Raw genomic sequence first — 12,186 nt, 5'->3', positions numbered from 1 at the left:
AGGCTGACATTAATACACACGCTGGTCATTATTTTGTGAGATCTTGCTTTGTTCAAACTGGCAGCCATCATCCCAACATAACCACAATGGTTCCAATTCACCGAGGACACTCTGATCTTGTGGAAGACTTTAATATGGTCGGATTGGGGGAGCGCTGCCTTATTTAGGCTGCTATCTGAAGGCAGTGAGTGAGGCTATTCAGCCCATCATGCCTGTACTAGCTTTCCAATGACTCCCACTCCTCATTGTTCTTTCCCCCAGAGCCCTGACATTTCGACTTCTCAAATATTTATCGGGTTCCTGTTGAATCTGCTTCCACCGGCCTTTCGGGCAGAACCTTCCAGACCACAACAAGTCACTGTGGTAAACAAATTCTCCTCCCACCCACAACCCCCCCCACCCTGCCGTCCCCGGGCTATTGTCCATTCTCTTCACTCTGTGTCCTTCTGCTTACTGACCCTCTTGCTGCGCAAAACACTTCCTCCTTATTTACGCTATCAAAAGCTTTCTTGATTTTAGAAAGCTCTATTAAACTCCCTCCTTAACGTTCAATGCTCCAAGGGGAACGGCCCTGATTTCTTGAATCTTTCTTCAGCCCTGGGAAAATTTGAGTCAATCAAATTTACCCTGTTTCTGTGACATTATTTTGAAAGTGTGATCAGACCTGACGTAGGGCCTCCAGCCAGATTTCTCCAACAATCTGTTACAGATGTACCACAGAAAGCATTCTCTCTGGTTGTATCACAGCTTGGTCTGGGCTCCTGCTCTGCCCAAGACCGCAAGGAACTACAAAAGGTTGTGAATGGAGCGCAATCCATCACACAAACCAGCCTCCCATCCATTGACTCTGTCTACACTTTCCACTGCTTTGGTAAAGCAGCCAGTATAATTAAGGACCCCCCCCACACCCCGGACATTCTCTCTTCCACCTTCTTCCTTTGGGACAGAGATACAAAAATCTGAGGTCACGTACCAACCGACTCAAGAGAAGCTTCTTCCCTGCTGCTGTCAGACTTTTGAATGGACCTACCTTACATTAAGTTGATCTTTCTCTACACCCTCGCTATGACTGTAACACTACATTCTGCACTCTCTCCTTTCCCTCTCTGTGAACGGTATGCTTTGTCTGTATGGTGCGCAAGAAACAATATTTTTCACTGTGTGTTAATACATGTGACAATAATAAATCAAATCAAATCCAACTAACTGCCAATCAAAATGTGTTACCTGTGCACCAAACTGTTCTAACTGCCTATCAATATGTAGTGTGTCAATTAACTTGTACTAACAAAGAACAACACAGCCTGGGAAACAGGCCCTTCGGCCCAACGAGCCCGCGCCGTCACTTTAACATTGTGAGTGCCTCCTCTACCTGTGACCTTTGTCTACTCCTATTGGGGAAGATTGAGGGGAATGGGGGAGGGGCAGATGACTGTGCTACCTGTCAATCAAACTGTACAGTATCTCCTTTCCCAGACAGTTCTCCGAGATGAGCACCAGGTATCGCGGAGTGACATAAGCTTCATGTAGCGACATGATCTTCTCATGATGAAGGGCTTTGAGAATCTCGTACTCCTGGAGCACAGCCTGTTTGCTCTCCCCTTCGTAATGGATAATCTTGGCCATGAAGATTTTGCCGGTGGCATTTTCCTTACACTCCCGGATCACGCCGAAACGACCCCTGGAAAACACGGAGAAGAGGTCAGGGTTTAACACACCTGCTCTCGGGTGGGGAGTCATCACTGAGGGTGACAGAGGCCATCATGTGGTCAATCACACACAAACATCTCAAACGTTGTGGGGCCAATGGATCCATCTCCCCCAAATCCACAACCAGGAGACATCACTGTAAAGGTACAGCTCAGTAACGCCCTGGTAAATCTCCTCTGTACTCGCTCCTCCCACATTTTTAACATCCTCCTGAAGGTTAGCGCTGAGGATTGGACAAAATTCAACAGTAAATCACAAAGGTTCCTTCAGCAGAACAAGTCAGCTTTCATTACCCATCCCTGATTGCCCTTCAGAAGGTGGTGGTGAGCTGCCCTCTCGAACTGCTGCAGACCATCTGGTGTAGGCACACCCACAGTGCTGTTAGGGATGGAGTTCCACGATTTTGTCCCAGCGACGGTGAAGGAACAGTGACACATTTCCAAGCCAGGATGGTGACTGACTTGGAGGGGAACCTCCAGGTGGGGGTGTCCCCTGGTGTCTGCTGCCCTTGTCCTTCTAGATGGTAATGGTTATGGGTTTGGAAGGTGCTGCCTAAGGAACGTTAGAGAGTTGCTGCAGTGCATCTTGTAGATAGTACACGTGGTTGCCACTGTTCGTCAGTGGGAGAGGGAGTGAATGTTTGTGGATGTGGTGCCATTCAAACAGGCTGCTTTGTCCTGGATGGTGTTGAGCTTCTTGAGTGTTGTTGGAGCTGCGCCCATCCAGGCAAGTGGGGAGTATTCCATCACACTCCTGACTTGTGCCTTGTAGACGGTGGACAGGCTTTGGGAGGAGTCAGGAGGTGAGTTACTTGCCGCAGGATTCCCAGACTCTGACCTGCTCTGGGAGCCACAGTATTAATACGGCTGGGTCCAGTTCAATTTCTGGTCAGCCCAGGAGGTTGGTAGTGAGTGATACTGAGTGAACCTTGCGGAGGCAGTCGGGAAGGAGGGCAGAATGAGCATCTGGGGGCTGTTGTTGGGCGAGAAGGGTACTTTGAGGATCTCACCCACTCTACCCGCACATTGCTGGGCCTAGTTTATCCAAATGCCTGGGACAGGAGGATGGATCTGCAGTGAATGAGGGTTCACAGCCCTTAGCAACTCCCCTGATACCGCGCGGTCTCTGGTGGAGTGACAAGTCCATCCTATAGCACAGAAACAGGCCATTCGGCCCAAATAGTCCATGCTAGTGTTTGTCTCCACATGAGGCTCCCCCCACTTTATCTTATCTCATCTCATCAGCATGTACTATTGATCCTTCCACTCTGAATGGAGTTTGAACGTTTAGATGCCAGTTCTCAGGAGACTGGAGAAAGGTGGATAAATTGCCTGCTGCAGGACTGCCACACCGTCAGAGCTACCAACTTTCAGAGGTACTTTAAACCGAAGCTCCATCTACTCTCTCAGAGGGGCTAAAGCCCCATGTACTTACCCAGCTGCTCCTGAAATGCATCTCTGGCATTTAGGTCATAGAATCCCCACAGTGCAGAAAGAGGCCATTCAGCCCATCAAGTCTGCACTGACCACAATCCCACCCAGGCCCTACCCCCAGATCCTTACCTGTTATACCCACTAATCCCTCTAACCTACACGTCTCAGGACACTAAGGGACAATTTTAGTATGGCCAATGAACCTAACCAGCGCATCTTTGGACTATGGGAGGAGACCAGAGCACCCGGAGAAAACCCATGCAGACACAGGGAGAATGTGCAAACTCCACACAGACAGTGACCCGTGCCAGGAATCGAACCCAGGACGCTGGAGCTGTGAAGCAGCAGTGCTAACCACTGCGCCACCCATGCTTGCTCAATGACTCTGTGTAAGATGTTGTACATTGTCACCACTCTCTGGGTCTACACTCTCCTCCAATCTTCTTGTCCATTCCCCATTGGAATTGCTCCACCACTGGGGGCCATGCCACCTGCTGCTGGGGTTCCGTGCTCTGGAATTCCCTCCCTAAACCTCTCCAGCTCTCCTCTCCCCTCCTTTCAGATACTTCCTAAAGCTTGCTGCTTAAACCACGCGAGATCTAATATCTCCCCATTTGACCCAGCATCAAATCATTGTTTGAAATCGCTGCCCTGAGGCACTTTGAGACATTTTTTATAGAATCATAGCCCTGCATTGCAGAAGGAGGCCATTCAGCCCATCAAGTCTGTACCAACCACAACCTCACCCAGACCCTATTCCCATAACCCCACACATTTACCCTGCTAATCTCCCTAAATTGGGAGAATTTAGCATGGCCAATCAATCTAACCCACACATCTTTTGGACTGTGGGAGGAAACTGGAGCACCCGGAGGAAACCCACGCAGACACGGAGAGAATGTGCAGCCAGTGGCTCAAGTTGGGAATCGAAAGCGGCTCCCTGACTCTCTGAGGCAGCCGTGCTAATCACTGTGTCACCTTGCTGGCCTTGGTGAATTTCAAGGTGCTATGTAAATGCAAGTCAGTGCTGTGGTGGAGGTGACAGTGTCCCTTTCGCTGCTGCTGTTCCCCGGTGCTGCCGTAATGTTTTACCTGGCCTTCTCTTCCATGAAGGTGTAGGGTTTCTGTGGGACGCCGTGCCTCAGTCCCATGGTGGAGCCATCAACAGCTTTGGAGGTGGGGGAGAGGCTGGTGGGGGACACTGGCACTTCCGATCCCCTGGGTGAGACGCTGGGAGGAGGGACAGCGGCTGCAGCTGAGGAAGATGGGCCTGGCACTGTGGGGATTGATGAGATGCCCTTCGCTGGGGCGGGGGAGACTGTCTTTGTTATGGTAGGGGCAAATTTCGGGGGTTCGGGGGAGACTGTCTTTGTTACAGTCGGGGCTAATTTTGGGGGTTCGGGGGAGACTGTCTTTGTTACGGTAGGAGCAAATTTTGGGGGTTCGGGGGAGATTGTCTTTGTTACAGTGGGGATAAATTTTGGGGGTTCGGGGGAGACAGTCTTTGCTGGGACAGGGGATACTGTTGTTGATGGGATAGGGGTGAACTTAGAGGCTGCAGGACTGACAGTTGATGGGACGGGGGAGACGGTTGTTGGCGAGGTCACTGGTGAGGGTGCTGGGATGGAGGCTTGTGTCATCTTTGCAGGATAGACTGGGACCGGTGAGATTGTGGGGGGAGTAGCAGGGTGTTGCTCTGCAATAAAAAGACAAAAGAATCCGGATTAAACTGAGGTCAGGTATATTGACTAAAACCTCCTAAAAGACAGCGGGAAAGAAATAAAGAAAGAGTGAAAGACAGGCCAAAATATTCCATCCCCCACAACGGGAACCATAGTGGGTAAAACAGAAACTTCAATGGATCATTTAAAAGTCCTGGAGCTCAGGCAGGAACTTACAGCTGAAAAATCCACCCAGAAACCTGAGTGACGAAGAAAGTGCCTTGGGAATTTTGCTTAATTTGGATTCAGAAAGAACTCCCATTTGTTTCCTGACACAAAGTGAGGTACTCAACCCATACCCAGCACAAACCCAACCCTAACCGTGACCCTGACAACCCCAACCCAGACCCCAACCCCAGCCTAACCCAATCCCGAACCCCAACCCAAACCAAAACCCAACCCCAACCCCAAAACCCAACCCCAAAACCCAACCCCAACCCCACCCCAAAACCCAACCCCAACGCCAACCCAAAACCCAACCCCAACGCCAACCCAAAACCCAACCCCAACCCCAACCCAAAACCCAACCCCAGCCCCAACCCAAAACCCAACCCCAACCCAAAACCAGCCCCAACCCAAAACCCAACCCCAACACAAAACCCAACCCCAAACCCAAAACCCAACCCCAAACCCAACCTCAACCCAAAACCCAACCCCAAACCCAACCTCAACCCAAAACCCAACCCCAACACAAAACCCAACCCCAACACAAAACCCAACCCCAAACCCAAAACCCAACCCCAAACCCAACCTCAACCCAAAACCCAACCCCAACACAAAACCCAACCCCAACCCAAAACCCAAACCCAACCCAAAACCCAATCCCAACCCAATCCAAACCCCCACCCCAACCCCAACCCAAAACCCAACTCAACCCCAACCCCAACCCAAAACTCAACTCAACCCCAACCCAAAACCCAACCCAAAACTCAACCCCAACCCAAAACTCAACCCCAACCCAAAACCCAACCCCAACCCCAACCCAAACCCCTACCCAACTCCAATCCCAACCCAAAACCCAACTCCAATCCCAACTCAAACCCAACCCCAACCCAACCCAAACCCAACCCAAAACCCAATCCCAACCCAACCCCAACCCAATCCAAACCCCCACCCCAACACCAACCCCAAACACAAACCCAACCCTAACCCCAACCCCAGCCTAACCCAATCCCAAACCACAACCCCAACCCAATCCCAACCCAAAACCCAATCCCAACCCCAATTCAATCCCAACCCCAACCCAAAACCCAAACCCAACCTCAACCCCAAATCCAACTCCAACCCCAACCCAACCCAGACCCTAACTCCAACCCCAACTCAACTCAGACCCTAACTCCAACCCAACCCCAACCTAAAACCCAACCCAAAAGCCAATCCCAACCTTAAACCCAACTCCAACCCCAACCCAACCCAAATCCCAAACCCAACCACAACCTAACTCCAACCCACCCAGACCCTTACTCCAACCCATTCCCAACCCAAAACACAATCCCAACCCCAAACCCAATTCCAACCCAACCCAAACTCCAAACTCAACCGCAACCCAATCCCAACGCAGATTCTAACTCAAACCCAACCCCAACCCAAACCCCAACCCCTACCCCAACACAAATTCCAATCCCAATCCAAACCCCAACCCAATCCCAACCCCAATCCAAACCAAACCCCAATCTCAACCCAAATTCAAATCAAACCCCAACCCAACCCCTACCCCAACTCCAATCCAAGCCCCAACCCAACCTCAACCCTAACCCAACCCAACCACAACCCAACCCCTAACCCAACCCCAACTGAACCTCAATCCATTCCCAACACCAAACCAAACCCCAACCCAATTCCAACCCAAATCCAACCTAACCACAATCCAACCCCAAACCCAACCTAAACCCCAACCCCCAACCAAACCCCAACCCAAGCCCCAACCCCTATCCCAACACAAATTCAAATCCCAATCCAAACCCCAACTCCAACTGCAAACCCAACCCCAACCCAACCCCAAACCCAATCCAACCCTAAGCCCAACCCAACCCAACACCAACCCAATCCCCAACCCCAAACCCAATCCCAAACCTAACCCAACCCTAACCCCAACCCAACCCCAACCCAAAACTCAACACAACCCAACTCCAACTCCAGCCGCAACCCAACCCCAACCCCAACCCACTTGCAAACCAACCCAACCCTAACATCAACCCAAACCCAACCCCAAACCCAACCCAAATCTCAACCACTACCCCAACCCTAACCTAACCCAACCCTAACTCCAATGCAACCTCAACCCAAACCCAACCCAACCTCAACTCCAAACCCAACTTAACTCCAACCCAACCCCAGCCCCAACCCAACCCAAACTCCATTCCAACCCAAACCCAACCCAGCCCTAACCCCGACCACACCAATCCTGACCCTACCGCAACCCAACACAACCCAACCCCAACCCCTATCCCAATCCCAACTCCAAACCAACACCAACCCATCTCCTGAGACACACACGATGAAGCATCGGGAATATCTGTGTTCCACCTGGAGGTTTTACAGCTGTGGACGTGTCCAGTGAGGAAGTACAGAGCTTTCCCGCCTCCTACCCCATCACTCCCGTTAATCACCTGGCTGACACTGAGCTCACGTACCCAACTTCTCATCCTCAATAACGATCCTTTCTGAACTTTGGCTGTAGGGACCTTGTCCAGCTTTGTTGACACAAGCCACTCGGAACTTGATGGTGCCACTTATTAACTCAGTGGCGTTGAAGAAACAGTCAGAGATCCCAGCTGAGGTCACCTTCCACTTCTCCTCACCTGTCACAAAATATCAACAACTTCCATTCAACAGACATACAACTTGCATTTATATAGCACCTTTAACACAGTAAATCCCCGCAAGGCTCTTCGCAGGATTGGTAACCAGATTACATGTGACACCAAGACTTGGAAACAGTTGACCAATAGCTTGGTCAATGAGAGAAGTTTAAGGAGCATCTTAAAGAAAGGGGGTGGGCAGTGGTGAGAGTTATGGTGGGAATTCCAGCGTCCAGGATCTCGGATGATGAAGGCATGTCTGTCGATGGTAAAGCAGAACAGACGGAAAAGCTGCAGGAGGCTGGAACTGGAATTTGCAGGGCTTCGGAGGGTTCAGGGGCTGGAGGAGGTTACAGAGATAGGGAGGAGCCAGCAAATGATGCAGAAAGAAAGGATCAGAGTTTTTAGGGTTGGAAGTCAGGAGATGAAAGAGATTCACAGCAATTCAGGACACACAAGGGAGCAAAGTTTTCAATCAGTTCATGTTTAAGGAGAGTAGAAACTAGAAAACCAGCTGTGAGAGTGGGGGAGAAGTTGAGTCTAGACATAACAAAGTAGGTGAAGGTTTCTAGAGCTAAGATAGTGAGAACTGGGTGATGGAATGGGCATGGGAGTAGGTGGTCTTTGTGCTCAAGATGAAGTTAGACACTAAAGTGGGAATGGGGGAATTTTGGAAACGCCACACAGCGATTAGCACTGCTGCCTCACAGCGCCAGGGACCTGGGTTCGATTCCCGGCTTGGGTCTATGGCTGTGTGGTGTTCTCCCTGTGTCTGCGTGGGTTTCCTCCGGGTGCTCTGGTTTCCTCCCACAGTCTGAAAGACGTGCTGGTTAGGGTGCATTGAGGATTAGACAGGGTGGACAGTGAGAGCCTTTTACCTCGGATGGTGATGGCTAACACGAGGGGACGTAGCTTTAAATTAAGGGGTGGTAGTTATAGGACGGATGTCAGAGGTAGGTTCTTTACTCAGAGGGTAGTAAGGGCGTGGAATGCCCTGCCTGCAGCAGTTGTGGACTCGCCAGCTTTAAGGGCGTTCAAATGGTCAGTGGATAGGCATATGGATAACATTGGAATAGTTTAGGTTAGAGGGTCATTAGATTGGTTCCACTGGTCGGCGCAACATCGAGGGCCGAAGGGCCTGTACTGCGCTGGAATGTTCTATGTTCTATGAACAGGTACCAGACTGTGGCAACTACAAGAATTTCACAGTAACTTCATTGCAGTGTTAATGTAAGCCTTACTTGTGACTAATAAATTTTTAAAAACTTTAAGGACTCTTTGTGTTTTTCGTGCTTTCCAACGCTCTAGCCGTGAAACCCAGCTGGAGTGAGAGGTGTGATGAGATATTCCTGCTGAGTCTTCCTCTGGTAAGCAGTTCTTTGACAATTACGGATATAAAACTTGTTCTCAGAACACAGAGACTTTGGGACATGTGCATGGAACACAAAATCCTGAGAATTCCAGCCTTCCGATCCGTGTAGGACAGAATCCTTACCGGAGAGTTTCTGTTCCAGTGTGTAACTGCAGGGACCCAGCGTGTCCGCGGGTTTCCACAGGATGAGAGCCGTGTTCTTGTATTTCTGAGGGATTTCAGGGGGTCCCGGTCGCCCTGGGAGGCCTGGAAAAGAGAGCAAAGGATGCATGTAGCTTGGAGGAATGCATTCAAATCAGAGACCTCCCTCTGTCCGTCTCCTCAACCCAATGCAGGCTTCACATACTGAGACTGAATGTGTTCCTCTCACTTACCTAACCTAACCTAACCAAGCTTCAATTGTTGCAAAGTTGAGTTTGTGAAGTGTGGTCCCTTTAAATGCTGGTTTTGTGTCAGTGATTGGAGGTTTAAAATGCAGACACACCAGGTACACAGACTGCAACATTTGTAACAAGGACCTAGCATCAGGATTGCCTTGGTAACAGACTTTGCAGGCTTTTGAATTTTGAATTCAGCAGCCTATCTGTGATGACTTCAGCCAGGCTAATGAGGTTGGCTTGCTGGAGTATGAACTACCTGGTGAGTCCTAATTGATGGTTAAATCAGGGAGCCTCATGCTCCCTGTTTAAAGCAGGTGTGTCAGACTCCCAGGCTGCATTCAGCAGGGAGAAACTGGAGAGCCGGCTGTGTACAGATGTATGGTGTAAATAAAATAAGTTGGCGACGGGACTTTTGCCTCCGCAGAGTTATTACACTATCATTTAAAGAAGACACTCAGCTACCAGGAACCTACCAAATTTGAATTTGTTGTTGTTGACAACATCAGACCAATCCTGATGTAGGAAAGTTGATAGGTCATCACTGTTATACCTACTGGAGTTTAACTGAAGGGCTGCCACCTCTGAAAGCCTAGAGAGAGAAAGGGCAGCTCTCTGCCAGCTGCAAATATCTTTTCAGAGAACTCACCATCTATCTAACACAGGGCATCAAATCAGAGAGAGGTTACACACGGCGGGATCAACAGACGAATTCCAAAAGTTTTCCAAAGCCACAAAACCTGGTTGTGTACATTATTTTGAAAGTGACTAAATTCTGTTTTTTTTTGTTCATGGCTGGACCTTGTATTTATTTGAATAGCATTTCAGTAGAATCTTACTTTAATCGACGTGTTACTTATTTAGTTAAAGTTCCCAGTTGGTTAAATAAATGACTTGTTAATTATTCTCTTAAAGTGAGTGTCCAGTCTTTCTGTTAAGGACCTCTAAATGTTAATGAGGAACAGTTCACACCTTCCCAAACACTTTTGACACTATATAATTAAAGCAAAACCTCACTACTCTAAATCCTCTCACCATGAAGGCTATTAACCTTCCTAATAGCTTGCTGCACCTGCAGGCTAGCCTTCAATGATTTATGGACCAGGATACCCAGAAACTTTCATATATCTATCCAAATTAATTTCTTACCATTTAGAAAATTTGTTCCTTTGACCAGAATAGATTACCTCACATTCTTTCCACATTATATTCCATCTGCCATGTTCTTGCTCACTGACTAAGTCAGTCTAAATCCTCCTGTAGCCTCTCCACATCTTCCTCTACTTTTATACAGGGCGTCACGGTAGCACAGTGGTTAGCAGTGCTGCTTCACAGCTCCAGGGTCCTGGGTTCGATTCCTGGCTCGGGTCACTGTCTGTGTGGAGTTTGCACATTCTCCTCATGTCTGCGTGGGTTTCCTCCAGGTGCTCCGGTTTCCTCCCACAGTCCAAAGATGTGCAGGTTAGGTTGATTGGCCATGCTAAGAAGTTGCCCCTTAGTGTCCAGGGCACTGGAGTTTAGAGGGATTAGTGGGTGTAATATGTGGGGCTAGGGCCTGGGTGGGATTGTGTTCGGTGCAGACTCGATGGGCCGAAGAGCCTCTTTCTGCACTGTAGGGTTTCTATGACTTCTATATCATTGTGAACTTGGAAATATTACATTTGGTCCCGCATCCAAATCATTGATGTATATTGTGAACAGCTGGGGCCCAAGTACTGACCCTTGCAGTACCTGACTAGCCACAGCCTTACAATGTGGCACAGTGCTCCCTCACAGCACCAGGAGCAGGGGTTCAATTCTGGCCTTGGGTGACTGTGCAGAGTTTGCATGTTCCCTCTGTGTCTGCTTGGGTTTCCTCTACATGATCCGGTTTCATCCCACACTCCAAAGATGTGCATGTTAGGTAGACTGGCCATGCTAAATTGTCCGTGAGTGTCAGGGGGACTAACAGGGTAAATACATGGGCTTCCAGGGATAGGACCTGGGCGGGATTTTTGTTGGCGTAGGCTTGATGGGCCGAATTGCCTCCTTCTGCACTGTAGGGATTCTATGATTCTATACTAGATTGACCTGTACATTCCTATTTTCTGTTGGCCTGTTGGCCAATTCTCAATCCATGGCAGCATGTTGCCTCCTATCTCATGTTCTTTTATTTTGCTAAATAACCTCTACAGCTTTCTGAAAGTTCAAATATACTGCAAGTATCGACTCTCCTTTAACAATTCTTAGTAACGTCTTCAAAAAAAATTCCAATAAGTTTATTAAACATGATTTCCCATTCATAAATCCATGCTGACTATGTCCAATCGATCATGACTGTCCAAGTATCTATTTATCACATTTTTGCAATAGATTCCAGCATTTTCCCTCTCACTGATGTCATGCTAACAGGTCTGTAGTTCCTGGTTTTCTCTCTCCCTCTCTCGTTAAACAGTGGGGTGACATTTGCTAACTTCCAATCTTCAGGAACCATTCTAGAATCTGTAGAATTTTGGAAGATAGTCACAAATGCATCCACTATCTCTATAGCAACCTCTTTTTAGGATGCATAATATCAGATCCCGGGCACTTGTGTCACTTTAGAAACTCCAAAGAGTTTTACGGAGTCCGTCTGAATCATAAGTTTTGCATCTTGAATTTAACTAGCGATAAGCGTGACATGGTTCACATCAGGTATGGTTCAAGTGACCCACTAGGGAGCTTTATCAAACAAAGTTTATATAAGAGTATAGTTAACATGTATAGTAAGGAAATCATCAATAACTTTTATCA

The 12,186-nt window shown here is 48.7% G+C and overlaps 1 protein-coding gene across 1 annotated transcript in view; it reads right to left on the bottom strand.

The window, feature by feature from the left end:
- Positions 1-12,186, bottom strand: part of spega (striated muscle enriched protein kinase a) — a 363,062-nt gene that overhangs the window by 9,639 nt on the left and 341,237 nt on the right. The window contains 4 exon segments of the mRNA XM_080199291.1: positions 1,442-1,681; positions 4,236-4,839; positions 7,498-7,665; positions 9,161-9,283. Coding sequence (XP_080055417.1) covers positions 1,442-1,681; positions 4,236-4,839; positions 7,498-7,665; positions 9,161-9,283 — 1,135 coding nt within the window.

The sequence above is a fragment of the Carcharhinus amblyrhynchos genome, chromosome 11 (assembly GCF_965287045.1).
Source record: "Carcharhinus amblyrhynchos chromosome 11, sCarAmb.v2.hapA, whole genome shotgun sequence".
NCBI classification, from domain to species: domain Eukaryota; kingdom Metazoa; phylum Chordata; class Chondrichthyes; order Carcharhiniformes; family Carcharhinidae; genus Carcharhinus; species Carcharhinus amblyrhynchos.
This window is presented reverse-complemented; position numbering and strand designations above follow the sequence as displayed.